Below are 27,145 nucleotides of genomic sequence, written 5' to 3'. Positions count from 1 at the left end.
TCTAGGGGGTGTCAAAGAAGGGGCTAGAGCCAAGAAGACTCTAGGGAGCCAGTCCAAGGTCCCCAGAGAAGAAACCTATCTAAAGCAGAGACTCGGGGCTGGAGCAATATAGCACAGCGGGTAGGGCATTTGCCTTGCATGCGGCCTACCCGGGTTCGATTCCCAGCATCCCATAGGGTCCCCCAAGCACCGCCAGGAGTAATTCCTGAGTGCAGAGCCAGGAGTAACTCCTGTGCATCGCCGGGTGTGACCCAAAAAGTAATAATAATAATAATAATAATAATAATAATAATAAAGCATAGAGAGAGGAAGAAGGGAGAAAAAGGGGCATATTTGAGAAAAGACAGCCATCGGCCATGCTGGAGGTGACGTGGCAGACCGAGACGGCCATGCTGGAGGTGGCGTGGCAGCCCAAAGGCTGCCAGGAGGGCAACGGCTGGCACTGTGGTTGGGGTGTCTGTGGGGGAGGGAGTGGCAGGGGCTGTGCACAGAGGGATATCTGGGGAAAGCCATCAGTCTTGCAGGACACACCTCTCTCCCTCCTCTCTGTCTCTCTCTCTCTGTCTCTCTCTCTCTCTCTCTCTCTCTATCTCTCTCTCTCTCTCTCTTTCTCTCTCCCTCCCTCCCTTCCTCTGTTCCTCCTTCCCTCTCTCTCCTCTCTCTCTCCCTCTCCCTCTCTCTCCCTGTCTCTCTCTCCCTCCTTCCCTCCCTTTCTCTCTCTCTCTCTCCCCCCCCCCCCGCCCCCCACACCTACCCAGATCAGGAGCCCGCAGAGGTGCCCTTTTCCTTTCCTTTCCTTTCCTTTCCTTTCCTTTCCTTTCCTTTCCTTTCCTTTCCTTTCCTTTCCTTTCCTTTCCTGCTCTCTTTCTCTCCCCGCCAGGCCACGACCCAGTGGGGCCGGGGGTCTACCCCAGCCCCCAAGAGTCAGGCTCAGGGCAGCCACCTTGGGGCTGATGTCACAGCCGGCCTCCCGCCAGCTCCGGAGTCTGTTTTCATTCCTGCTCCATGAGAGGGGAATAATTAATGAGAAACAGAGAGGGCCAGGGAGGGAGTGCGGAGGGACAGGGCCCTGCGCCTGTCAGCCCGGCCAGCCCGGCCCCGCATCCCTGGAACCCTACACCGTTCTCCTGACAAGGGCCGTCAGCACGAGGGCTGCCTCCTCCTCCCTGACCCGTGCTGGAGAAGGGAGGCAGAGCCCCGGGGACCCTGTCTGTCGAGTCCTGAGTCCCTTCCTTGGGGATGGGTCACCCGGGACGGGCCCAGGAAGGATCACCAAATGCCACGTTTCAGTTCCCCTAGCTCTTCTTCCTAGGCATCCTGACACCGAACCTAGACTCCAAGCTGGACTTGGCCTCGCAGGTGGGCTCCGGGACCAGGGCTAAGCCACTAGCTGCTCCATAAACATGCGGGGACTCCATCATGGCCACCGGTCAGACTCGTGAGGAGGCAAATCGGGGCTCAAGGGTGGCCCTCGGTGACGAGAAGAGGATGTGCTCAGGCACAGGTGGACAGCTATAAAGAAGGGAAGACTTGGCCAATGGCTGTGTATCGTGACTCTATTCTTTCCTCTTCCTCTGGAGTGGCCCCTGGGCCCCTATACAATCCTGCTCTTATCTGCCCCAGGACCTTGGCACATACTCTTCCTGTCTCCCTTCTCATCAACAGCTCAGTGGCTCCAAGGCTCAGCCCTCAACACCTCTGATTCTTCTTTGAATTCACAGCCTGTGTCCCTTCCTTCCAGCACCTGGCACTTACCCAGGCCTAGCAGGTACCTTGCCACATTGTGCTGGTTGACCGCTCCTTCAGAGGTCCCCTCTGAGCCCTATGTAGGTCCAGGGAGTGGAATGGCCTCATGCTCATGCCCCATCTGTGCCTTAGACAGGGACTGGCCACAGCAGGGGCCAAGGGAGACGTGTTGCATAAGTCAGCTGGGGCTCCAACGCCAAAGGTTAAATGATAGAAGGATCCAGATGGTGACGGGGGTGGGCGTCCAGCTCCCTCTGCTGGGACTCAGATAACTGCTTAGAGGGTCCCTTAGTCAAGACCCCTGGCTCATGTCCCTAAGGCTGGCATTGGGTACCTCCACCCAATTTCACCTCAGTTTGAAATTGTGTACAGCTCTTTCTAAAACGACTGGCAGACGGACCATGTCCATGTTCATCTAAACTCGGAAGCAACGACAGTCGGTCCTTTCTCAAGACAGTGGTCCTGGGCCCCTCCCAGCACACACCTGATGTGTGAAAGAAAGTGAGTGTTGGCAGAAAGGCATCCTCCTCCGTCTGGCCCAGACCTTCATGCTAAGGGAGAAAGGCAGAAGCCCTGATCCCTCGCTGCTGGCTACCCCCTCGTCTCCTACAAGCCATCCAGGCCCTGGGCTAAACCTGGAGCAAAATGTTCAACATCCCCTTGGGTGCAAAGGCTTTGGTGGGTGTGCCCCTACTATGTGCCAATTAGGGCCCCTATTGGGTAGATGTGCCCCTACCGTGTGTTGATTAGGGCCCCTATTGAGTGGATGTGCCCCTACCATGTGCCAATTAGGGTCCCTATTGGGTGGATGTGCCCCTACCATGTGCCAATTAGGGCTCCTATTGGGTGGATGTGCCCCTACTATGTGCCAATTAGGGCCTCTATTGGGTAGATGTGCCCCTACCGTGTGTTGATTAGGGCCCCTATTGAGTGGATGTGCCCCCACCATGTGCCAATTAAGGTCCCTATTGGGTGGATGTGCCCCTACCATGTGCCAATTAGGGCTCCTATTGGGTGGATGTGCCCCTACTATGTGCCAAGCACCACTCAGTAACTTCCTATTAGTTCCTCTATGTATTGAGGGAGGGGAGAGGTGGTTTTGGAGTCATCCCCAGTGCTACTCGGGGCTTATTCTCGATTCTGTGCTCAGGGGACCATACTTGGTGCTGGGAATGAACCAGGGTCAGCCACAGGCAGGGCATGGAGTGCCGTAACCTCGGTGCTATCCTCTCCCTGGCCCTGTTTGTTGGTCTGTCTTATTCAGGTTTCATACAGGGAAACAGTAGCTGACATTCTGAACCCTTGCTCTGATCCCCATGCATTATGTGTCTGAACGGATCTTACATTTCTGAGTCTCAGGAGGTCAGAGTGATTGATTACACTCCACCTGCCCCAGGTCACAGCACAGGAAGCCGGGCTGGGACCCCCAGATTGGCCTGCTTTCCTCCCACCGCATGACCCTAAGTCACCCCAGATTCCCCAGGTTCTAAGTCAGGCTCGGGTCACCAGGCGCTCTCTCTCTCTCTCTCTCTCTCTCTCTCTCTCTCTCTCTCTCTGGGAAGGAGGGGGTCCTGGAGAAGAGCATGACGTCGAGACCTGAGCAGTGCCCAGCACTCCCTGCCTGCCCTGACACTGAGCTCAGGGGTGAGGGAGGAGGGTCATTTGGGACCACTGCTCTCCCTCTGGGGTAGTAGTGATCAAAACTGCCCCTTGAATGCCCCCCAATTCCCTCCCACTGGCTTCTCCTTTAAGCAGGAAAGAGAGATCTGATTCCTGGGCTAGCACCACATCATGTGGAACTAACCCTGATGAGCAGATTATTGACTTTACGCCCCTCTCCCCACTTTCTCTTCAGGCTTGTTTTGTTGTTGGGGGTGGGGAGCTATTGGGACCATCCCCTGAGTGACCTCAGGCCTATTATAAGCAAAGCGTGAGCTCACCCCTCTAAGCTGTTTTAGCCCCTCCCCTTCACCCTGGATTTGCCTCACTGGAGAGGCAAAAGACCCCTCCAGAGCACCTTTATTGTCCTGGTACCCTAACCTGCCCCCACCCCCTGGCCCTCTGTGCTGAGATACAGGTTAGGGAGCAAGGTGCCCAGAGAGAACAGCCTGGGGAGGGTCAGGGGAAGGTCGTGGCTTCATTCATTCCTTCTCTGCGTCCCTTCCCCCACCTGGGCTGAGTCTTAAGTTCTCAGACTGTTGGCTTGGGAGGCTTGCCCAAGGGAGGGTCTTGCACCCCAGGAAGTGTGAATCCCGGTAAGCCAGATAACTTGGGGACAAGGTGGGGGGGGTGGCTTTGCTAAGTGTCGGGTGCCCCTGTCTTGTCCCATGCAAGTGCATATATGCGGGGGCAGGGCGTGGGGCGCCGGGCCAGGTACACCCAGCAGTGTACCCTCAGCACCCCAGATCTGGGGGACACACAGTGTCGGTGGAAACCTCGGGGGCGGCCCCCATTTAACTTGGACCTCGGTGCAGTTCTCGGCCCACCCTCCCCGGGGCAGCGTGCCCGGTGCAACCAGCCCAATGCAGGCGGGATGCCCCTCGGACTCGCCCCACCCCGTAGCCCAGGAGTGGGGACTGGACCAGAGCAGGAGCCTGGAGCCCCTCTCCCCTTTATCTCAGGCCAGGAATGTGGCGCGGGCTGTGTGCGGGGCGCCCCTCCCGTGGTGGCCCAGCCCCCTCCCCTGAGGTAGCCCCTCTGACCCTCCCCCCGTCCTTCCCACAGCTCTGAGCCAGGGTGGAGGCAGCCACGGCCTTGTCTGGGGGGCCCCTAGGGATGGGGAAGGCCGAGCCCGCGGAACGCCTGCATCGCTGCATCCCTGCGGGGAGCCGGAGCCGCGCGCCCCGGAGCGCGCGCCCGAGCCAGCACCCCTGCCAGCTGCGACGCCGCATCTGAGCTGGACCGTCAGCTGCCATCGCCTTTAGGACCCTCTCCCGGGTTAGAGCCGGCAGGCTGAGACCCGTGGGGGCTTTGTCTGCGCCCTCCTGGGGGCTGCCAACAGGCCCCCAATGGAGAAACCCGGGAAACCTCTTCCGTCCCCGCAGTCCCCGCAGATATCTTGCGCAAGGGACCCTCCTAGTGCAGCTAGGAAAAGGATTGCCCCTGAGCAGCAATCGTCTGTTTCTGCATCCAGGGGCCCTCTGGGCCGCCCCCCCCCCCTCCCCATCCCGCCCCGCGTTCTCTCCTTTGACATTTTTAGAAGCTGTTTTCCTAACCCTCTCCCTGGTTCTTGTTATTTCTCCGCTGAGCCTTTGAAGTGTGCAGGCGGTCTGGGGTGGGAATCCCGGCAGACCTGAGGCTCACTTACTGGCTCAGTGACTTTGGGCAAGTTACTTAACCTCTCCCTTTCCTCCTCTGTGAAAAAAGACTAACCCCCCCCCCCCCAAAAAAAAAAACACACACACACACAACTTCCTGCTCTTTTGTCTGGGCTGTAGTGAGATTAAATAAGATCCGTGTATCAATGGAGCATTTCTGCCCAGTGCCTGGAGAAGCATGGTGAGCGCTCGTGGAAGAATCATCACACATCTGGGCTGATGACACCTCTGCACCCCGACTCTAATGGGTAATTAATTGTCCTCTTTGACCTTGACCGCGTGACCCTGGGAGCCAACCTCCTCTCTGGACCCTCAACTCCCACTGGAACAATGGGGACGGGAAAGGACTGTCCTGTCTAACCCCATCCAGTTTCCAGTCTTGCCCGAACCCCAGGAGCGCCCGGAGAGAGAATCTGAGAATAACAAGAGCAGCTCTGGGGCACTTGTTCTCTGTTGTGGTCACCCCAAGTTTGTCAAATGCAAGGAGGACCAAGCACAGAAGGGGATCTGGGCCTGGGCACATGGATAGTTGACTCTGGTTCGATTCCCCGGCACCCTATATGGTGCTCTGAGCACCACCAGGCATGCGCCCTGAGTGCAGAACCAGGAGTGAGCCCTGAGCACTGCTGGCTGAGGCTCCCCCCGCCCCTCCTCCCCGACCCCACCAAAAAATAACCCGAGGACTAGAGAATAGTGTTGAGGGCGGACGCCGCAGGACCATGGACAGGAAAGGAAAGCAGGGGTGTCATCATCTTATTGCCTTTATTCTGCTGAAGGCCCAGCCGGCCCCAAGGGCTCAGGGCCAAGCTTTGACACGCTCACCCATGCTCTCTGTGCAGGCCATACATGCCTCCGCACACGCGCACACACACTCCGACACGCTCGCATGCACGCACTCACACACATCCCGTCTCTGGCTCGGAGAGTCAGTCTCTGGGGGGTGGGGGGTGGGGAGACAAGGGGCTGCTCCTCGGAGGGCCCCTGCCGGCCCCTGTATGACAGCACCAAGGGCGGGGGGTGGGGCTGGGCCCTTGGCCCCCAGAACTAGTCCCTGTGCAAACTTGAAGGTGCCGGGTGGCTTCCTCGCATCACAGGGCGTCACATTTCCCTGTGGCCGGAGTCCCCTCCCCCAGTTCCTGAGGGAGGGACCAATCTCTGCCTACCTGGGGGGGACCAGATCCCTCCCAGGGCTGGGCCCGGTGGATCTGGGGCTTATTTCCCAGCTGCCCCTGCTGGGAACCCGGCACTGAACAGTCAAGTCTGACATGGTGGGGAACCCCCCACTGGAAAGCAGAAAGGCCTGGGCCCCGGGGGGCTCGGGGAGGGCTCATGCCCCCTCTCCTAATCCGTCTTCAATATGAAGAGGTTTGGGCCATACTGGCCTGGGAGGGAGCCCCGGCCTGGAGAAGTCCCCGCGGGGGCCTTCTCCAAATTTCCATCTTCTGGGCCACCAGCCTAACGGCCAGGCACCCAAAAGTCCTCGAGTCCAGCTGGCCGGTCGGTTCCTGCGCCGTCCTGGGGGGCAGGGAGTGGGGGGGGCACCCTCCCGGTGGGATTCAGGTGTCAGACCTGCACCGGCAGCGTCTGGTTCATCTGCAGCCGCATGTCCTGGATACTGCTCAGGATCTTCTTCTGGTGGCCCGCCAAGGTGACCCCGATCCGGAGCAGGTCCCTGCGAGGACCACCACAGGAGGGGCAGGGTGAACCTGTGTCTCCTGCCCGCACCCCCAGACTCTCCCCCTTCACCCCCGCCTGCCCTCCACTTACTCCGCCGTCATCTGGGCCACCAGATCAAAGGAGGCGAATCCAGCGCTGATGAAACTCTCCTTGTACCGCCCCATCTTGATGGCGTCCAGCCAGTCCCCCACCGTCGTGAAGGTCGTGTAATCGGGGACCGTGCGGTCCAGGAGGGGTTGGGACATGCTGCGGGGAGAAGGGAGGTGCCTGGTGAGCCCCCTCAGAGGCGGGAGGTGGCAGGGTTGGAGGGCGGGGCAGAGGCACTGACCCCGACTGGGCGCTGGCGATGACCTTGAGGCTGGCCGCGTTGCGGATAAGCTTGTCCAGGGTGTTGACGATCTGGGAGAACTTGGGCCTGAGGTTCCGGTCCCGCACCCAGCAGTCCAGCATGAGCTGGTGCAGGGCCGTGGGGCAGTCCATGGGTGGGGGCAGCCGGTAATCCTGCTCCACCGCATTGATGACCTAGGGCCGGGAGCAGGGCATGGCGGGGCTGAGTTAGGAGCCCCGCGCCACAGCCAGCCGACCGCCGCCCCACCCTGCACTGGGCCGGCCCCACTCACATCCTGGTTGGTCATGTCCCAGTACGGCCGTTCTCCGTAGCTCATCACCTCCCACATGACGATGCCGTAACTCCACACGTCACTGGCGGAGGTGAACTTGCGGTAGGCGATAGCCTCGGGGGCCGTCCAGCGGATGGGGATCTTCCCGCCCTGGTGGGGGGGGGCACAGGCCCTTCACCCTGCGACTCGGGGCTGGTCCCCGGCCCCCAGCCCCGGCCTGGCGGACCCCACCCCCCGGCGCCCAGCCAGCGGCTGCCTGTACCAGGGAGCTGGTGTAGGTGGGGTCCGAGGGGTCGTCCTCCAGGAAGCGCGAGAGGCCGAAGTCGGACACTTTGCACACCAGGTTGCTGTTGACCAGGATGTTGCGGGCCGCCAGGTCCCGGTGCACGTAGTTCATCTCGGACAGGTACTTCATGCCTGCCGCGATGCCCCTCAGCATGCCCACCAGCTGGATGACCGTGAACTGACCGTCGTTGAGCTGCAGCCGTGAGCAGAGAGGTTGAGCCCAGAACTCTCTCCCCTCTCTCCCCTTCCCACCTACCTACCCTCGCCAGGTCTGTCTTATGCCTGGGACCCTGCAGTGGGGGGGAAGGGGGGGGCGTGAGCCAGCCTCTGCAGTTAAGACCCCCGCAGCCCCCACCCATGTGGAACCCCCAAGGTCTCCCGCTCCCATTTTACAACAAAGACTCGGACACAGGGTGAACAGCCCAAGGCCACAGTGGGCAGAGACAGAAGGGCGAGTCATGCCCCTGCATCAGGCCGGCCCCTGGTGTGAATATTTCTGGATACCTCCCCGCTGGCCTGAACTGAGTCCCCGGGGTGAGAGGTCAGCTCTTACTCGGAGGAAGGAGTCCAGGGCGCAGTTCTCCATGAACTCGGTGAGGATCATGACTGGGCGGCTCTTGGTGACCACCCCCTCCAAGCGGATGATGTTGGGGTGGTCGAACTGGCCCATGATGGAGGCCTCGCTCAGGAAGTCCCTTCGCTGTCGCTCCGTGTACCCCACCTTCAGGGTCTTGATGGCCACAAAGACCTCCCGGCGGCCAGGCTGCTTCAGACGGCCCCGGCACACTTCCCCAAACTCCCCTGGAGGACACGAGGGGGGGGGGGGGCACAGGGTCTAAGTTCCTTCTTGTTTTGCTTTTGTTGGGGAGGGGGGGTAACAGCTTATTCTTGGCTCTGCACTCAGGAAATCACTCCTGGCAGTGCTCGGGGGACTGTACAAGATGCCGGGGATCACCTAGGTTGGCTGTGTGCAGGGCAAGTGCCCGACTTGCTGGACTATTGCTCCAGCCCCCATCGAAGTCCTTTCCAGGATCTGCCCCTGCTCCCTGTGGCCAGCGCCCCCCACCTCTGGGCCCATCCCCAGGTGGGCTGCCTGCACTCTTGGTGTCGAAGGACTCACCTGCTCCAATCACCTCCTCGATCTTGACACAGGACACGTCGATCTCCTTGGCGAACTCGCGCACGGCCTCGTTGGGGTCCTCATAGGTGAATGGGTCGATATACACCTTCATTCCAGGGGCAACTGGAGAAAGTAGAGGTGAGCCTGAGAGGTGGAGCCTCCCAGAACTGGGGACATGAAGGGACCGCCCTGGAGACACGTCCCCACAGTGGGCCTGCTCTGCCCCTGCCCCCCACTGGGGCTGTCAGTCCATGAGAACGCTTGTGACCATAAAGGTTGCCCGCCTCGGTTCTTACTCTCCTTTCTCCCTCGTCTCTCATCGCGTCCAAACACTCTTTCAAACTCCCTCGTTCCCACTGCCCCTGACCTTGTCCAGGCCTTCAACACTCAGACTATTGCAAGAGCCTCCGGGCTGGGCTCTGTGCCGCCGGCCTTTTCCCACCCATCTCTGCTGCATACCTGTCTCCCCAAAACAATGCCCACATTGTGCTCCCCCAAGGGCCCTGCGGATTACCGATGGCGGAGTCAAGTCCACACGCCTCTGCCTGCCTCCCTCGACCCTCCTCGGACTGGCCGCGACTGCCCAGCCCGGCTTCCCGGGAGCTGGCAGACCCACCTTCTCACTGCCCCCACAGCCAGGCTCTCTCCCCACCCCACCCTTGACCTGCCAGTGGCTCTTCAAGCCAGGAATGCTCTCCCCCACCCTCCCAACCCTGCTCGTCCATCCCGCCAGGCTCAGGCTTGGCGCGGGGCTGGCCGCCGCCACCTCCAGGAAGCCTTCCTCTTCTCTGAACTCTCCGTACCCTCGCTAACAGGCACATGGAGCTTAGTACCTAACTGCGCCCTCATGACTTCCTGTGTGCACATATCTTGCCTCTCTCTGAGGATGAACTGCCTGGGAGGATCAGGAATGCAAAGGCAGGGGAAGGTGTTCCCGGCCCCCTCCCCCCCATCCCACCGCGAGCGGGCATATGGGGATGAACTCACTGTACTGCTGGAGCTTCTCTGTGTACTCGGAATCTGCGGTGTGTCGCTGCTTCCTGCGGGGGAGGGAGGAAGGGAGGCCTGAGGAAAGCCCGGCAGCCCCCCGAGTTCAAGGGAGCACCCCATCCCGCAATGGCCTGGTGTCTGGTCCCATGGCTGGCGGGGACGGCACCCCTTGGGCCCTGGGTCGGGGAGTGGACACAGGCCTAGACTGCAGGGGCCTTTCCCAACAGACGATGGTTTAGGAGTGCAGAGCCAAGTGGGGCAGTGGCAGATGGGGACGACTACGGGGCATCGGGGCTCAGCAGTGCCCGTGGAGAGCGCCACCCGGGCCAGTCCCCACAAGCCTGGGGGTACCTGAGGCAGACAACAGCGATGACCACAACAGCCGCCACAAACACCAGCCCCGCCATGGCAGAGCCCACGATGAGGGGAAGCTGCTCCTGCAGCTGCTGGGCCCCGGAGCCTGGAGGGGGGAGGCAGCGTGGTGAGGGCCCTGGGGGCAGGGCAGCAAGGCTGGGGTGCAGGGCTCGGAGTTGGGGCCCCAGGGCAGGGTAGCAGGGCTGGGGTGCAGGGCCGGGTACCTCTCTCGCTGGTGGTCTCGAACTCTGCAGGGTGGCTGTACTGCCCGTAGCCGGCCACCGTGCGGGCGCGGACCTGCACCACGTAGCGCGCCTCGGGCCGCAGTCCGTCCAGCTGCACAGAGTTCTTCTGGCTGGTCACCGTGGACGCAATGCCCTCGCTCTGCCGCCGGGGCGAGATAAGGGGGCGTGTCAGGGGTGCTGCTGGGGTCCCACCCACCCCCCCCACAAGTGTTCGCAGGAGCCCCTGCCTCTCACCTTCTCAAAGTATTTCATCTCGTAGTCCAGGATGACGCCGTTAGGCCGCTCGGGGGGCGCCCAGGACAGGGTCAGGCTGCTGCCCGTGCTGCTGTGCAGGTGCAAAGTGGGCACCTCGGACGGGGCTGGGGGAAGAGATGGGGCACTCAGCACAGGCTCCGGGGGGGGGGGGGGGCCCTCTGGCTGTGGGGAGCTGGCCCCGCCCCAGCCAGCTGGCCCTGCCCGGGCCCCGCCCCCAGACCGCTGGCCTGGCCCCGCCCCGGGCCCCAGCCCCCGCCCCCAGGACCGCTGGCCCCGCCCCCAGGGGCTGTCCTCACCGGCCTGGTTGGTGGTGATGTTGACCGCGGCGTAGCGGGGTGGCAGGGGGCTCTTGCCCGACACTCCGTTGACGGCCTGCACCTCGAAGGTGTAGCGCGTGTGGGCCAGCAGGTGGCTGACGTGGACGCGCCGCTCGGTCAGGCCCAGCTGCCGGGGCACGAACTCCACGTTGTCGTCGCAGCGGGAGCAGGAGGGCGTCCCCCCGGGCCCCCCGCGGCACTTCTTGCAGATGACGTTGTAGAGGAGGTCGTCCCGGCCCCCCAGGTCGCGGGGCTCGCTCCACTCGAGGATCAGCGAGGTCTCGTTCACATTGGAGATGACGCCCCGCGGTGGGGAGGGCACGGCTGTGGGAGGGGGGAGGCGGGGAGGGGACGGGGCGTTAGGGCCTGGGGGCACCCTGAGTGCTGCGGGGTGGGGGGGGGGCAGCCCTGCTTCAGGTCTCACGGCCCCGCAGGTGGGGAGGGGTGGCCACACAGTGCTGGCCAGGCACCTGCTTCAGCCGTCCCCACCCCCACCCGGCAGTGCTCAGGGATCACTCCTGGTGGGGCTTGGAGACCAGGGACTGAACGTGGGTCGGCGGCCACGTTCAAAGCAAACGCCTTCCCCACTGTACGATGGCCCCGGCCCTGCTCCAGGCCTTGCAGCTCTCTCCCTGCTGGGGCCGGACCACCCTTTTGGCCCCAGTCAGCCTCCTCCCTCCTGTGCTGCCCTTCACAGGTGGATTCCAGGCTTTGCCAGAGATCTCACCTCCTCCGGGAAGCTTCCTTCATTCACCTGCTCTCTGACCCCTAATCTCCCACAGGCAACTCCTGGGTCTCGCCTGCCAGCAGCGCTGGGCGCGTTAGGCGGTCCCTGATCTGACTCTTCGGGCCCTTTCAGACAGCAGCCGTATCTTTCTCCAGTGGAGCCAGCACCAAAGGCCTGGATGGCGCGACCCCCATATCGGCAGTTCTACACAGAGGACGGTCTAGCACCCAGCTATGTTACTGGGGAGTATCACACATGCAGGCTGTGCTCAGGAGTCAAAATGGGCTGGTGACATGCAAAGCAAACACCTTAACCCCTGTACTCGCTCTCCGGCCCCTAGAGTCAGGGGCCGTGTGTGAGTCAGAGGCCCCTGTGGGCTTCTGCAACTTGTGACAATGTGTTTTGAAAATAAATTTCTAAAGGAAAATTAATAAATTTCATTAGGGGCATGGTGGCGGGAGGGTCTTGGACACGGTGGTGGTGGTGATGTAACTATGTACACCAAGCCTATAAATGTCAACACTGGTATAAACACATTCATCATAATGAATTACAAATGAAAAATGAATTTATGACTTGGTTTGATGTGTCGACCTATTTTTCATACCTATCGACCCTGGATCACATTCAAATTTCTTCAAGCGATAGTACTGCGGGTAGGGTGCTTGCCTTGTATGCAGGTTTGATCCCCAGCATCCCACCAGGAATGATCCCTGAGTGTGGAGCCAGGAGTAAGCCCTGAGCACTGCTGGGTGTGGCCCCCTACAAAATATTTTTCTTCTTGGGCAAAAAAGGAGCTGCAAATGGGAAATAACCCCTTGGGTTTAGGCCCTGGGGGTTGGAGAAATAGTATAGCTGATAGGATGCTTGCCTTACACGTGGCTTACCTGGGATTCAATCCCCAGCATCCCAGATGGTACCCCGGAGCACTGCCAGGAGTGATTCCTGAGTACAGAGCCAGGAGTAACCCCTGAGCATCACCGGGTGAACCTCAAAAACTTAAAAAGCAGCTCAAGATACAGTAGTGGAAGTAGGCAGGGCACTTGCTCCATTCAGTTCCCAATCGGACAGGATCCCTTGAGCACTGTCCAGGGGTCACTTGTGAGCACAGAGCCCAGCCCAGCCCTGCGCCCAGCTGCGAGTGGGCCCGGCCACTTCCTGACACGGATTATTAACTAAGCCCCGTGTCCTGCCTTCCGCCTCGGGGCTAGTCACTTCCTGGCCGGGCGCTGCTCAGCAGCGCACCCCACCTCCCCAGACTCGGTTTCCCTGCTGGAAAAGGGGCGTGAGGCTCACTGGTGCAGGCGCTGTCGGCCGAGTCGGAGTCTGCGCGGTAGAAGTTGTTGTGGCAGAGGCAGAGGCCGGCGGCGGGCGTGGTGGTGCGGCTGTTGGGCGGGCAGGGCAGACACGGGCCCTCGCCCTGCTTGGCCTTGTAGCTCCCGGGGGGACAGGCTGCAGGAGGGGAGGAAGGACACGCTCAGCCCGGCCCCGCGTGAGAGCCCCAGAACCCCTGCGCCTCCATGGAATCTAGCCCTTCCTTCCCTGCCTGGCGGGACCCTCCAGCTCCCGGACCCCGGGGAGGGGCGCAGGGGGCCCCGCGGGAACGACCTAACCTCAGCAGCAGCCACGACAGGCCTCTCGCCCCACGGAAGGCTCACGTCAGCAGATTCCGCCCTGGCCCTGTCCCCCCACCCCAGGGCCTCCTGGACAAAGATGAAGACGTCAGCTCCATCACCGGGGCTTGTCGGGGCAAGGCAGGGATGGGGGTGGGGGGCAGTCCCCATGCCGGGCAGGGATGCTCCCCCTCCTCCCTGCAGCCCTGGGAGCTCTCCCCTGGGGTCCCTCAGGACAGGGGGCAGGGGCTGAAGGCAGAGGCGAGGGAGAGAGCAGGCAGGAAGGCTGGGGTCACCTGGAGGTCAGAGGCTCTGTGCCTCCACCAAGGACCCCCAGGACTTCTCTTCTCCAGCTCCCCTCAGCTTGGTCCCACCCCCATGACTCCCGTGGCCTCTGGTTTTTGACCCAAACTTGAATGACGTTTTCAAGTTGGTTTTGGTGGTGGTGGAGGGCTGTGGCATAAGGTAGTTGGGGTCACACATAAGGTAGTTGGTGCTCAGGGCTCACTCCTGGCTCTGCACTCAGGAATCAGTGCTAGCAGGCTTGGGGGACCAAATGGGATGCCAGGGATGCAACCCGGGTCGGTTAAGGCAAGTCCCTACCCGCTATCCTATCCAGCCCCAGAACACAAGTATTTTAAGAGCCAATGGGGTGGCTTCCAGTACTGAGAAAGGTGCATACACCCTGGGCCCTGCGTGGGTGGGGCAGGTCCTCTGGGTGGGGGAGGGGGCTAACTCCCCTCCCTAAGGTGCAGTTCCAGCCTGGCTCTCTGCAGTGGGGGAGGGGGCAGAGGCCAGGCCTGCTGGTTGCTATGGGAACCAGCCTGCATTTCCTGCCAGGGCCCTGCAGAGTGTTAGGCCCTCTTCAGGCTGTCAGGCTCATCACCCCCCACCCCTTCTCCACTTGGGGAGAGGAAGTCTAGGGGCCGGGGGGCGCAGGACAGAGTGGAGAGGCCAGGCAAGGCCCTGCTCCTCTTCCCGTGTAGCAAGCCCCGGCCTCACCGCCAGGCTGCGGTGCCCGTGCCCACATGCCAGGGCTGCACCCCTGCGTGGCTGCGGCGAAGGGACAGCAGCTCCAGCACAGTCCGCGCTCCCCGCAAGCGGGCCTGGAGCTCAGGCCTGAGCCTCAGCCTCTTCATGGCAAAGGGGACACAGGCGGAGTCCAGCACCGGGTGGGCATGGGGGGCCCTGACTCTCAGAGAGTCTCGGCCGAGACAAGCTCCTCCCTGCATGCACGGATGCAGCCAGGAACAAATCACGCATCGAGCCTCACCTGGAGCCAGGCCTTGCTCTTGGGCGTCCCAGGCACCCATGCACGTCAGCCCTCCCCAGCCCTGCCCTGGTGCCCACGAGGCCCCCAAAGCAGGACAATGAGGAATCTCCTGGCCCCTGGTTTCTCAGGGGTGACTGGGCGTGAGCACTCGGGACTCTGGGGCTCCCTGACCCCTGTGCTCTGGGATTTCTAGTTCGGATTTGGTGGGTTGATGGGAAGTTAAGGTTTTGAGGTCTGTTCCATGTAAGCGCATGGAAACAGTGTTCCCAGTACCCACCCCCTGGCGGCCCCCCCAATCCAACCACATCCTACCAATCAGAAGCCCTCTCTCAGGAGCCCACACCCTCTGCCTCTTCCTTGGCAAACCACAGCCCCAAGTCAAAGGGCCAAGCACGTGCCCACAGCCCACGTGCCCCGGTAGGAGGCGTCCACAGCCCCACGTCCCTCCAGCTCTCAATGCCATCCAGTGCCACAAAGAGCAACCTGAGCACTGCTGTCACCCTCCTGGTCTGCCACCAGCGTACCTGGCATGCTGCCCGCCTGGCGAGGATCGCCCAGGCACGTCGCTCTCTTGCTAGTGCTCGCACTGTGTCCTCCCCCTGGCTCCCCCCGTGTCTGTCCTCCCAGTACCCTCACTACCACCACCTCATTGCTCCCTCGGTCCTAGTCCGGAGGTGGATACCTCCCTGACCCAGGGGCCAGAGAGGCCGCTGGTGGGCGTGGCATCAACCCGGCCCCTCCCCTTGCCCCGCCCCAGCCTCCCCGGCCCCGCCCCACTCACGGCGGCACTGGGACTCCTTGGCGGCTGGCTCGTGGCCGGTGGCACAGGTGCAGGTGCCCACGGGCACCATCCACTCCCCGTCGCCGTTGCAGTAGAGCTTGAGGGGCACGGACACCTCCACGGCGTTGGGGATGCAGGTGCCGGGGGCGATGACGAGCGAGGTGGGCTCGGAGCCCGTGAGGGTCTCGGGGAAGAGCGCGAAGCCCGCCGTGGTGGACGCGCACTTCTTGTAGAAGGCGCGCACGGAGATGAGCGACATGCAGGCGCCCTGGTCCTGGAAGGCCAGGTAGAAGCCGGCCTTGGACAGCGGCCCGAAGCTGCGCACCTTGGTGTTGACCCGGCCCGTGTCCAGCCGCGAGAAGCTCTCGTCGGGCGCGATGGTGTCCACCTTCACGTAGGGGTTCTCCATCCAGAACGGGGACGAGGCAGAGGCCACGTCGCCATCGGCCTCATAGTAAAAGAGGTTGAAGGTCTCCTTGCAGGAGCCGGGGATGTTGGGGATGCTGTTGCAGTCCCGCACCGTGAACTTGAGCTCCACATAGACTCGCTGCACGTCCCGCCGCCAGATGAAGCCTGTGCGCAGCCAGTTGTTCTGGCTGGCCTCGTGCACGTTGCATACCTGGTAGGTGCGGATGGGGTTCATGGCCTCGTCGTAGCCGCTCACCTCTTCCCACTGTGTGGGGGGCAAAAGGGAGACAGACGGAGTGAGTCCCGCCGTCGGGTCTCCTGAGCACCGCTGGGAGTGATTCCTGAGCACAGAGCCAGGAGAACCTCCCCCCTGCCCCAACACTGCCAGGTGTGGTGCCAAGACAAAACAAAACAAAAAATTCCCCCAAGGTCAGGGAGATCGCTCACGTGTCTAGAGCACATGCTTTGTGTGCAGGAGGCCTGAGTTCAAATCTCAGTGCCCTTCACCTCTCTGTGCCTCCAAGAACAAAGACATGTCAAGACTGAGAACCGATCACCACAACACTGGGGGGGGGGGGGGGGGGGCGGGGCGTGGAGGCAAAGCAGACTGGAAGAGACAAGTGACACTGGCAGAGGGTAGAGGGGAACTTCGGTGGTAGTGGGGTGTGGTCCTTTTCACAGATGATGGTCACTGTCACTGTTCTCCCGTTGTTCATCGATTTGCTCGAGTGGGCCCAGTAACATCTCCATTGTGAGACTTGTTACTGTGTTTGGCATATCGAATATGTCACAGGGAGCTTGCCAGGCTTTGCCAGGGGGCGAGATACTCTCGGTAGCTTGCTGGGCTCTCCGAGAGGGGCGGGGGAATCGAACCCAGGTCTGCTGGGTCGGCTATGTGCAAGGCAAACGCCCTACCCATTGCGCTATTGCTCCATAGATGATGGTAACCTCAGAAATTCTATAATGAGATGAAGAATGAAGCCACATGCGGAGATGCGGTCTGCGGCAGAGCACTTGCCTCACAAGCTCTGGGTGCCATGCCCCATCCTGCTCTCCCCAAAGAAACAAAACCAGGCCGGAGCCATAGTACAGCAGGCAGGGCACTTGCCTTGCAAACGGCTGACCCAGGTTTGATCCCCGGCATCCCATCTGGTCTCCTGAGCACCGCCAGGAATGATTCCTGAGCACAGAGCCAGGAGAACTCCCTAAACACTCCCTGAAAGTTCCCCCAAGGTCAGGGAGATTGCTCACATGGCTTGGATACGTGTTCTGCGTGCAGGAGGCCTGGGTTCAAATCTCAGGCACTTATGCCTGCCCCCCCCGCCCCCCAACACACGCACAGCCAGGAACAATCCTAGGGCAATGCACCAGGAGAAATGCCCTGTAACCCAAAATCAAAACGAAAAGAAGAATTAGCCCAAGAGATAGTATAGGGGTTAAGGCATTTGCCTCCCGGGCAGCCAACCCGGTTCATTCTTCCCCATCACCTATGGTCCCCTATGCACTGCCAGGAGTGATCCTTGAACACAAAGCCAGAAGTGAGCCCCAAGCACAGCTGAGTGTGGCCCCAAAAGCAAAACGAACAAAACAAAAAAAGAATTAGGACTTTTAATGAACAAAGCACTGAGAACAAAGTACTTGCATAAGTACTCTCTGAGCAGTAATATTTACGTTCTCCATCTCTATTTCATTACCTGTAAAGTGGGGCTGACTGGAATTAAATGAGGCTGTGAGGAATTAAACCAGCTTAACATACACACCAGGCTTGTAAGTTTCCAATGCCTCCCGCCCATCGCTATGACCACCACACAAAAACTTGGCGGGGGGGTGGTGGTTGTCGGAGCGAGAGTATGGTGGGTAAGGTGCTTGCCTTGCATGCTGCCGACCTAGGCTCGATCCCGTACCCCCTCACCCCACGGTCCCTCAAGTCTACCAGGAATGATCCCTGAATACAGAGCCAGGAGTAGGTCCTGAGCACCAACAGGTGTGGCCCAAAAGCCAAACAAATAAATAAATAAACTGGGGGGACACGTCCATGAGGACCCTGCTCCTGGCTTTCCCACTCTAGTGAAGAGGAAGCTGTGGCCCACAAAAGGGAACTGCCCTGGTCACTGTCAGGCCTGGCTACCAAGGGACAAGCTCAGTATGGCCGGGACACTCTCCGAGAACTCTGGTGACAGGCCACCGCACAGTCCAGAAACAGGATCAGGAAAGGGAGCTCAGGGCTAGAGCAACAGCACCGTGGGCAGAGGGCTGGCCTGGCGCACACACACCTGATCCGGGTTCAGTCCCTCTCACCCCTAGGTCCCCCTGAGCCTGCCCGGAGTGACCCCTGAGGTGCACAGCCAGGAGTAAACCACCTGGTGAGGCCCAAGATCACCCTTCCCCACCCCCTCCCACCGCCCAAAGAGTGAACCACCTTGCTCAAGGTCACATATAACACATCAGAGGCGGGGAACCAAATTTCCCTGAGTTCCAGCCATGGGAGGAAGCAAGAGGGCAAGAATGGACGTCCCAGGGCTTCCAGGCAGGAGAGACGGGACAGGGGGGGCTGAGGTGTGACCATCCATGCAGAGCAGGACAAGGGAGGGCTTCAGGGAGAGAGAGAAACTCCGAGAGGAGGTGATCAACGACGCTGGGGCAGCCGCAGGAGGGGGGACAGACAGACGCACCCCCGTGTCCAGCTCCACTGTGGGGAGGGGCCAGGGCTCAGGTTCTTACCCCGCTCTCGGGATGAGCCGTCCATGCCAACTCAGACGTTACCCATTTGGTGTCCATGAGGGTCTCTAGAAAACAAAGAGGAAAGCAAAGTCAGAGGTGGAGCTCAGGATGGGGCCGAAAGAGGAAGTCAGCTAGGGAAGGCTCGGGCATGGGGGGCTGGGACCCCACGTGTCCCAGGGCGCCCCTGTCCCCAAAGACATCCGGATGCTACTGCCCCAGAGGGGAGAGAGGGCGGCTGGGGTGTCTGTTACAAGCCCCGTGGCTGCAGACAGGCACTCACTCAGGGCCTTTCCCCTGCAGCAAACAGTACACGAAGACCCCCAGTCTCCTGCGCATGCCCAAGCCCCCCCACGTAGACTCCCACCTCTAAGGCCCAGCCCCCCAGGCAGCAGGGCACAAAGTGGGATACACTGTCCAGCAGGGGCTGCCCAGGGGCCCCCACTCGACCGAGAAGGGAGAGCCACTCGCCCTCTGGGGAAGTAGGGTGGGGCCCTGGCACCCAGACCAGCTCCTGGACCGCTCGCCCCGTCTTCCCTGCCATGGTGGGGGGCTGGAACCCCACGTGTCCCCAGGTGCCCCGTCCCCTATTTCTGGAACACAGAGGAGGAAAACCGATGCCCAGGTAAAGTGAGTGTGTGGCTTAAGGAAGAAGTGCTGGGACTTGGCCAGGGGACAGCTTGGCGAGACAGCAGCTGTGTGAAGGCCCTGGGCTGGATCCCCTGCACACAGGCACACACACATGTACACACACACACACACACACACACACACACATTCTGAGGGTGACAGGCTGCAGGGCAGCTCAAATCCGTGTTCGACTCCACAACCAAGCCCTAACCGGGCACTCAGATGGCGACCATGCTTCTGTGAAGGGGAACTGGCCAGAGCCTGGGAAACCAGCAAAGTCCACATTGGGCAGCAGATACCCTCTCTAGGAAGCCTTCCCTGATCCCAACCAGTCAGGGTCGGAGGACTTCCTGTGTGCCTATGGGGCGGTCCGGGGCCTGGTCATGCTACTGACCCCGTGTCCGCCCTGACCCGAGCCCAGCCACTGGAAGGGCACCATCCCTCCCAGACATCAACCCCGTCTACAGGAGTTCCACTCCGACACCTCTGCTTCCGGACAAGGCGGCCCCCAAAATCAGACGTAGGGAGCAGAGAGGGGGAGAAGGGGGCAACCCCTCCACCCCAGGGCCTGGGAGATGGGGCGAGGTCAGCCCAGAACCTCAGCAGCAACAACGGGGCACCCGGGGGTGCCTGCCGGGGAAGCTGAGCCACACAGCTGCTAGTGGAGGCAAAGCGGGGAGGGGACGCGGCCACCCGCAGCTGGACTTAAGGATCGGGCTTCCCTCTCTCTCTCCCTTCCCTGCCCTGCAGGGCTGCAGGGGGAGGCTGTCAGGCCCCTCTGGTAGGCAGACAGACAGACAGACAGACATGGGCCTTGAAGGCGGGCACAGCAGGGAAGCCCAACAGGGGCCTGGGAGGGAAGCAGAGGCTGGGCGGCACTGAGCTGGACTATGTGCCTGGCCGGCCGGTCGGTTGGCTGGCCAGCACCACACAGCGGGGATGGCCAGCAGCCGACGACCAAAGCTGGACGATAGAGAGACAAGACAGCCCGAGGAGACAGAGACAGCAGCGAGCGCGGCTGCCAAGCGGCCTCATCCCGGGCCAGCAGCACAGACACCCAGCCCGGGAGCGCCGCGCGGCCGCCCCGGCCACAGGTCCGACTGTGCTGGCCACAGGTCCGGTTGTGCTGCCCGTGGGCCCGCGGCCGGAGCTCCCACGGCTCCCTCACGCCGCCTCCCTCCTCCTGCTCCCTCACTTCCTTCTGCTCTTCTGTGCCAAACCCATCTGGAACTGTTTAAACCCAAATATTCAGCCCCCTCCCCCTCCAGCCAGATTCCTCTACAGTTTAAAACAAGCCCTGAGCTGGCTCCGAGCAGAGGGAGGGAGGGGAGGGGAGGAGGGGGGAGGCCGGCGGGATGGGGGGGGGGGAACGACACGACTCTTCATTTCTGTTTAATTTCTGGGGAGCGAGAGAGGGAGGGAGGGAGCGAGGGAGGGAGGAGGAGATCAGCCCTTGGCCATCGCTCAATCTCGGCACATTTTTCCCATTAATGAGGAGGACTTGGATTTCGACTCATGTGCCGGAGGAAGGGCTCTGGTCACTGGTGGGGAGGGACCCGCTCTCAGTCCCCGCACGGCTCTGAGGGGGTGGGGGGGCTGCCCTTAGCAAGATGGACACCCAAAGGCCAAAGGTGCTCAGCCGCAGCCCCAGGAAAGACGGGCACGTTGTCTGTGGCCCTGGAGGGAGAGACCCAGTCCCAGAGGCCACCTTTTCTCGCTGTGTGTGGCTGTGCGTGTGTGTGTGCGTGTGTGCGCTCATATATGCACACGTATATGTGTGCCGGTGCGTGCATTCATGCTGGGGGAAAGGAAACAAGGCTCCAAAACAAAAGAGGAACGACTGACTGCCACGGCTGCCTCCGCACCCCGTCTCCTCGGCCTGCCGTGGGGCTGGTCCCAGCTGGATCTGAGGCTTCGTCAGGCAGGGAACCCCAGCAGGAACCCCAAGGCCAGCAGAGTGGGTTGTCTAGGACAGGGGCTTTCAGACCCAGAAGTGAGTGAAACAACTGTTTCAGGGTTCAAGGGGCCGTGGGGAATGGCCACATGACAGCAGCTGTGTGGCCCTCGTAGGGGGCACACACACAAACACTCACAGACACACACATGCATGTGTGCGCGCGCGCACACACACACACACACACACACACCACCTTCTCCCCAGCTGGGCGCCTTTCCTACCACTGGAGCCAAAGGGAGGCGACTCTATTCAGGGTGGGCAAAACACACAAAGCCGTAATCATCTGCAAATACACACACACACACACACACACACACACACACACACACAGTCTCTCCAGACACATGGATGCAGACGGTCCACCCTGATGAATCTCCCTCAGACATCCACACACAGGGAATATCTCTTTCCTACACGGATTCCACTCGCCTCCAGCAACGACGCACCCGTCCTCGCGTGTGTGAATTTCCCGAGACAGGGGCACCCACACAGAGCCTGCACCCAGCAGGGCTTTCTCCATACCCACCCCACGGCACCCTACTATCATCAGCACCACGTCAGTCCTGCGCACAGCCTCACCTCGCCTGACACACAGCCACATCAGCTGCACACACACAGATGTCCGCGCGCTCGGGCACGTGGGGCTGGTGGCTGCAGGCACAGAGGGAGCGTCCACGCCTTGAGTGTGCGTGGTCTCGGACTACACTCGTGTGCACCTACACACGCATGTGGCCGCACTCGTGCACACACGCATACACACACGCACATGCACAAACACACGCAAGTATGCGTGAACACACGTGCATACACTCGCACGTGCGTGCACACGCACATGCACACACACACACACGCACACACGCACACACACACAAACCCGGGATTCTATAAGCACGGGATCCTTCGAGGGGATAAGTCTTGCTGTGGGACGGGAGAGGACAGCGTCTAGTACCAAGTGGCCGCTAGGACAGTCACCGGGAAGAAGCAAACCCAGACAGGCATCCGGGGGCCCTGGCCGGGCTGGCCGGAGCTGTCACAGGACAGGAGGCTGGAGTGGGGCAGGGCCCTGGAGAAGATTCTGGGTGCGGCTGGGTGTGGCCTCCCGGCTGAGCTCCCAGCGGCAGGCCACTTTCCTGCCAGCACAGTGGCACTGTCACAAGGCCCCGAGCCCTTGGGCAGGGGCTGGCCCCAGGAGCACACTTCACTCCAGTGCTTCCGTGGGATTTCCACCTGAAGTGGGGGGCTGGGGAGGGGGGCCTGTCCAGGAGCCCCAAGGGAGCGCTGTCTCAGTCAGAGGGCCTGGCTGGGCAGCCACGGCCCCACACCCAGCCTGGGGAAGCAGCAGGGGCCCACGAGTTCATGGGGCCACCAACACTCAGCCACACTCCCGGGCCCATGCCACTCAGAGCACCCACCCTGGGAACAGGACAGGGAGGGCGGTCACGGGACTCCCGGGGTTTGGTCCAGGAGGACAGGGTCTAGGCGGAGAGAAGGGGTTGCCGGGAGCCCTGCCTGAGAAGAGGAAAGGGTGTCCACAGTGGTCGCTGCTCCCCCAGGGGGTCCCCTCGCTGGGTCCACCAGCCTTCTTGCGTAGGTCAAGGGTACACACACGTGGGCCAACTTGCCGGCTCTGGGCATGAGTAGCCATGGAAAGGGTTGGGGGGGGGGGTGCTTTACCCTGCCATGGGGCCTGGAGCATCTCACTTACCAGGACTCACTTCCCCTCCCAAGGTCCTCCGGATTGGGGGATTGGGGGCGGGGGTGGGGGCCAAGGGGTGCCGCTCAGAACAGAGACTGCATTTGGCACTGGGCGGTTCACTCTGTCCCTTGGAGCCAGAGGGTTTATCGGGAAATCAACTGGCAAGGCGGGAGAGGGAGGAAGCAGCGCAGACAGCCGCCCCCAAGGGGGCTCCTGGTGCCCATCCTGCAGGACCCCCCTCCCAGGCTGGATCCCCCCCCCCCCCCCGCCGGCAGCACCCATGGGCAGCTCCTCTCCCCTGGAATGTGGCCCTCGTGTGCTCCCTTGCGGGTCCTCCCGGGGGTCTGGGAGCAGTGGGGAGTGGGGAGGGGTGGGAGCCTGGGGGGGCTCTCGGGCTCCATCAGGTGCCCAGCTGTACCCCATCTCCCTCCCCCACCCCAGCCGCCTGATCCCGACAAACCAGTTTGACTCAGCACAACAGGCAGGGCTACAATTTTCCAACTATGCAGGGCTGGTGATTCAGCCTCTTCATGCTGTTTAATTAGTGGAAGGCCGGGTGGCGAGGCGGCCCTGGGCTTCAGCTCGCTGCCCGCGGAGGCCACTGTCAGCGGCCCTGGCTGCTCTGGCTCAGCGGAAGGCAGTGCCAAGCAAACTGGTTCCCTTCAATACTTGTGCCAGCTCACGACAAACACAAACGGGGCGGGGGCTGGGGGTGCTGGGGGTACCAGGGATGCCAGGGGCAATTCACACTGAGTGAGCCAGAGAAAGCCGGCCCCTGGGTTGCCACCTTGGAGAGGCCACAGGGGCTGTGTCAGAAGGACTCGCAGCTTTGGAGGCTGCACCCCCCACCTGCAGAAGGGGGGTACTGGAGGGGGCAGGGCCTCCCCTTAGGATCCGGTAACTGTTTCTTTCTCCAAAGGATTCCTGGCAGGCATCTCCCCCTCCTGTCTCAGAGAGAAAGCGCTAAGGTCCAGACACCCTGTCCCATCCCACACCCCATTCCTGGTCTGCTCACCCTACTGGACCCCATTCCTAGCCTGTTTGGCCCACTTCAGCACTCTGAAGGGGGAAGGGGCCCTGGTGGAGGGGACAGGGGCACAAGCCCTGGAGAGTCCTGTTTGCCGGTAGTCAAGGGAAAACCCAGAGCAATTGGTGGGCTGGGCTGGGACAGAGAATCAAACTGAGGGGCAAAGCACAGGGGATTCTTAAAACAAGGGTCCGGCTCTGTCCAAGAGGACCAAGGAGAGGGGCGGACTGGGCCTTGGTGACCCCCACGTGTATGGAGAGGGAAGAATGCTCAGGTGTCCCTGAGGGTCCATGCAGGGCAGCGCACATGGCTTGGGGCCCCCCAAAGCCAAGGATGTGGAGGCAAACCCAACCAGGGCCTGACCAGGTGGAAGGCAGGAACACGGAAGCTGGGTCCCCCTGATATAAATCAAGCTGGGGGACTGAGGGACGGGCACAGGGTCCTCTGACCTCAGTGCTGCAGCTCCAGGACCGTGCGCGGCACCCTTCAAAACTCCAGGACAGGGGTCCCCTCCCACACCTCAGAGGGAGGAATTGAGGGACCCTCTCCTCCCCCCTCCCCTAGGAGCAGGGTCTGGGAACACCAGTCCCAACCCCCAACCCCCGAGTAACAATGCCCCTATGTACAGCCCTTCACTCCTCCTGACCATCCAAAGCTCATAAGTGCAGAGCTGGGGGCTCAGCTCTGGAGAGGGGGACCCAGGGCCTTACGGGGAGGGGTGGGGGAGGAAACAGGGAGGTCCTGGGGCAGAGGCCGGCACCGGGAAGCGACTCTCTCCCCTTCCCTTCTCAGGCACATGCACTGGAGATGGGCACCCCACACTGGCCCCGACCCACACTTCACTTCACAGCTGAGCAGGAAGGAGCAGGGGATTAGAGGGAGGGGACAATGGCTTGCTGGCCTCTCTCCTGGGGGAGGGGGTCAGCACCCCGCGCTCCTCAGAGGCCGCCTGATGGCAGCCAGCAGCCTGAAGGGTAAAGAGAAGAAAGACACTGGAGGAGGGAGAAAGTGAGGGGATGTACCCCAGCGTCCCACGCGGGTAGCCCGGCTCACTGACCCAGAGGGCCCTCGCCAGCACTAGGAACACACACCCGCACCCCCAACCAAGGGCTCCACCTCCCCCCCAGCCTGTCCCACGCGCAGCACCCCACCCCACCCCCAGCGCTGGTGTCGACCTGGGAATTCCAGCCCTGCGCTGGGCTGACACCCCGAGGCAGCAACAACAAAGCCCCGCACAGCTTTCTCACGCCTGCGATGCTATCGCGGCAGGTGGGGGAGTGCGCCCGAGTGTGGGCGCGACCTCGGGGTGTCTGTCTGCGTTTGCGTGTGTCCACCCGTGTGAATCGGTCTGTCAGCGCCAGTGGGCCGGGCGGCGAGGGCTCTCTGAGGGCCCTTCGGGGTTCCAGCTCCCGGAGGAAAATGCGAAAGCACCCGCACGCCTGTCTCTGGCCCCGCGGTTGGTCCCTTTGCCCGCCAACCTTTAAGTTTACCCACCGCCGCGCGCGCGCGCGCGCGGGGACACGGGAGCCATCCAAGTTGCGCAGAACCCAACCCGGGCTTTTGTTCCCAAACTGAGCCTGCGGACCCGGCGGCTTAGAGACTCGGAGAATTAACTACTGCCCACACCCCCGATTTCTCCCCCGTCTCCTGAGCTCTCCATCCCTCTCCACGCAGGGAGCTGCCTCTCTCTCCTCTCACCCAACTGCTCCGAAATTCCTGGAAACTGTTCGCGTGTCTATTGTTTGTGACCAAAGTCGTGCCGCTCTGCTCCCCAACGCAGGCTGTGCGCCCAGCGGCCCCTCCGCTGCCCACCCCAGTCCCGTGCTTTGGGAAGTTGGGGCGACCCCCGCTCCCCCGCCCCAAGCACACAGCACTGACAGGTTTCCCAGCGCGCGCCCGCGGAGGGCTTGCCCACTAGAAGCATAAAGCACCGGGCTGGGGGTTCGGCGTTCCCCGGGGCAATCCCCACAACTTCAGGGGCGCAGCGGGGACTCGCGCACTCGGGGTGTCCTGCTAGCCAACGGAGGGGGTGACCGCAGCCGGGCATGCACCTCGCGTGCGGTTGGCGCTGGGGAAACCATAAACAATAACAGCCCCCGCCTCTCCACCCCCGCCACCGGTCCGCCGACAAAGCGGGGTGCCGGCTCTCACCCTCGCGGTGGACTCCGGCGGGGGCGCCCGCCCCACGCCGCGCCGGCCCCCCGCACCCGCCGACGGCCCCCCGCCCGGCCTCGCCCGGCCGTGCCGGGCGGCCCCGGGCTCGTCGGCGCGGGGCCCCCGCTCGCTCGGCGCGGACACCCCCGCGGCAGCTCGCGGCGCGCGGGCGCGACTGCCCCGGCCGCTCCCGCCGCCCCACGCTGCCCGGCGACCCCCGGGGTGGCCCGGCGCGCCCCTCCCGCACCCTCCCGCGCCCCGCGGACGCGCCCCCGGGGCCACTCACCTTCCAGCGCGCGGCAGCCGGCGGGCAGCAGCAGCGGGAGCAGCAGCAGCGGCGGGAGCAGCGGCGGCGGCGGCGGCAGCGGCGGGCGGGCTCGGGCCATGGCCGAGCCGCGGGCTCCGGGAGCCGGGCCGGGCCGGGCCGCGCCGGGCCGGGCCGCGCCGGCGGGGCTGCGCGCGGTGGCGCGGACTCGGGTCGGCCCGGCGGGCTCCGACGGAGGCGCGCGCGCGGCCCCCGGGGCTCCGCGCGGCGAGGGGTCGATCCAGGCGGGCGGCTCCCGGGGCCGGGCGAGGCCGGCGGCGGACGCGGGCAGGTCGGTCCGGCGGGAATCTGGACGGACCGGTCCCGGAGGATCGCGGGCGCCGGGAGGACGGGCGCGGGGCGGGCGCACGCGGGCACGGGGAGCGCGAGCTGTCGTCGGCGGCTGGCGGGGCGGGAGGCGATCAGAGCGAGCCGGCTCGCACCCGAGGCTCGGCCGCGCGCGCCCCGTCCGAGCTCCGAGCCGGGTCTCGGCGGCGCCGCTCACGTACTCACTTGTGCTGGCCGCGGCGCCCGAGCGGCCGCTCTGGGCAGGAGGGGCGGCCCCGCGCGCCTGTCCTTCAGCGCGGCCGCCCCGCCCCCCGCGGCCGCCCGCCCACTCGCCGCGCGCCAGGAGAGAGGGCCCCGCCCCCCAGACCACTTCGCGGGCGCTCAGTGGGCGGCGCCGCCCTTGGGCCCGCCCCCCGGGGCGTCGGGGCCCGCGGCGGGCGGGGACCGGGAAAAGATGAATTAGACGGGGCGGGGCCAGGCTGTCCGTCCCCGGGCGAGTCCCGCCCCCGGCGGAGGCGTCCGACGGGTACCGCGAGCTGGAGGCGCCCCCCGGTGGCCTGCGCGTCGCTCGCCACGTCCCCACGTGTCCCTCCTTTCTCTGGACACCTGCAGATGCGCCCCGTGGGGGGCGAAACCTATTGCT

The 27,145-nt window shown here is 62.8% G+C and overlaps 1 protein-coding gene across 1 annotated transcript; it reads right to left on the bottom strand.

The window, feature by feature from the left end:
- Nucleotides 1–5,906: 5,906 nt before the first annotated feature.
- Nucleotides 5,907–26,323, bottom strand: EPHB3 (EPH receptor B3). The gene is made up of 16 exons (XM_056121559.1): nt 26,197–26,323; nt 18,450–18,514; nt 15,321–15,993; nt 12,950–13,105; nt 10,906–11,250; nt 10,589–10,713; nt 10,334–10,493; nt 10,107–10,215; nt 9,753–9,805; nt 8,766–8,888; nt 8,199–8,446; nt 7,623–7,838; nt 7,361–7,510; nt 7,069–7,262; nt 6,831–6,986; nt 5,907–6,735 (listed from the first exon to the last, which is right to left on the bottom strand). The coding sequence occupies exons 1-16, from the start codon at nt 26,294–26,296 to the stop codon at nt 6,627–6,629; spliced, it is 2,982 nt and encodes a 993-aa protein (XP_055977534.1). The 5' UTR covers nt 26,297–26,323; the 3' UTR covers nt 5,907–6,626.
- Between the last annotated feature and the right edge of the window lie 822 nt (nt 26,324–27,145).

This window comes from Sorex fumeus, unplaced genomic scaffold, assembly GCF_029834395.1.
Source record: "Sorex fumeus unplaced genomic scaffold, SorFum_2.1 ptg000044l, whole genome shotgun sequence".
In the NCBI taxonomy this organism is placed as follows: domain Eukaryota; kingdom Metazoa; phylum Chordata; class Mammalia; order Eulipotyphla; family Soricidae; genus Sorex; species Sorex fumeus.
The sequence above is the reverse complement of the archived record's forward strand: the minus strand, read 5'-3'. Positions and strand labels throughout refer to the sequence as shown.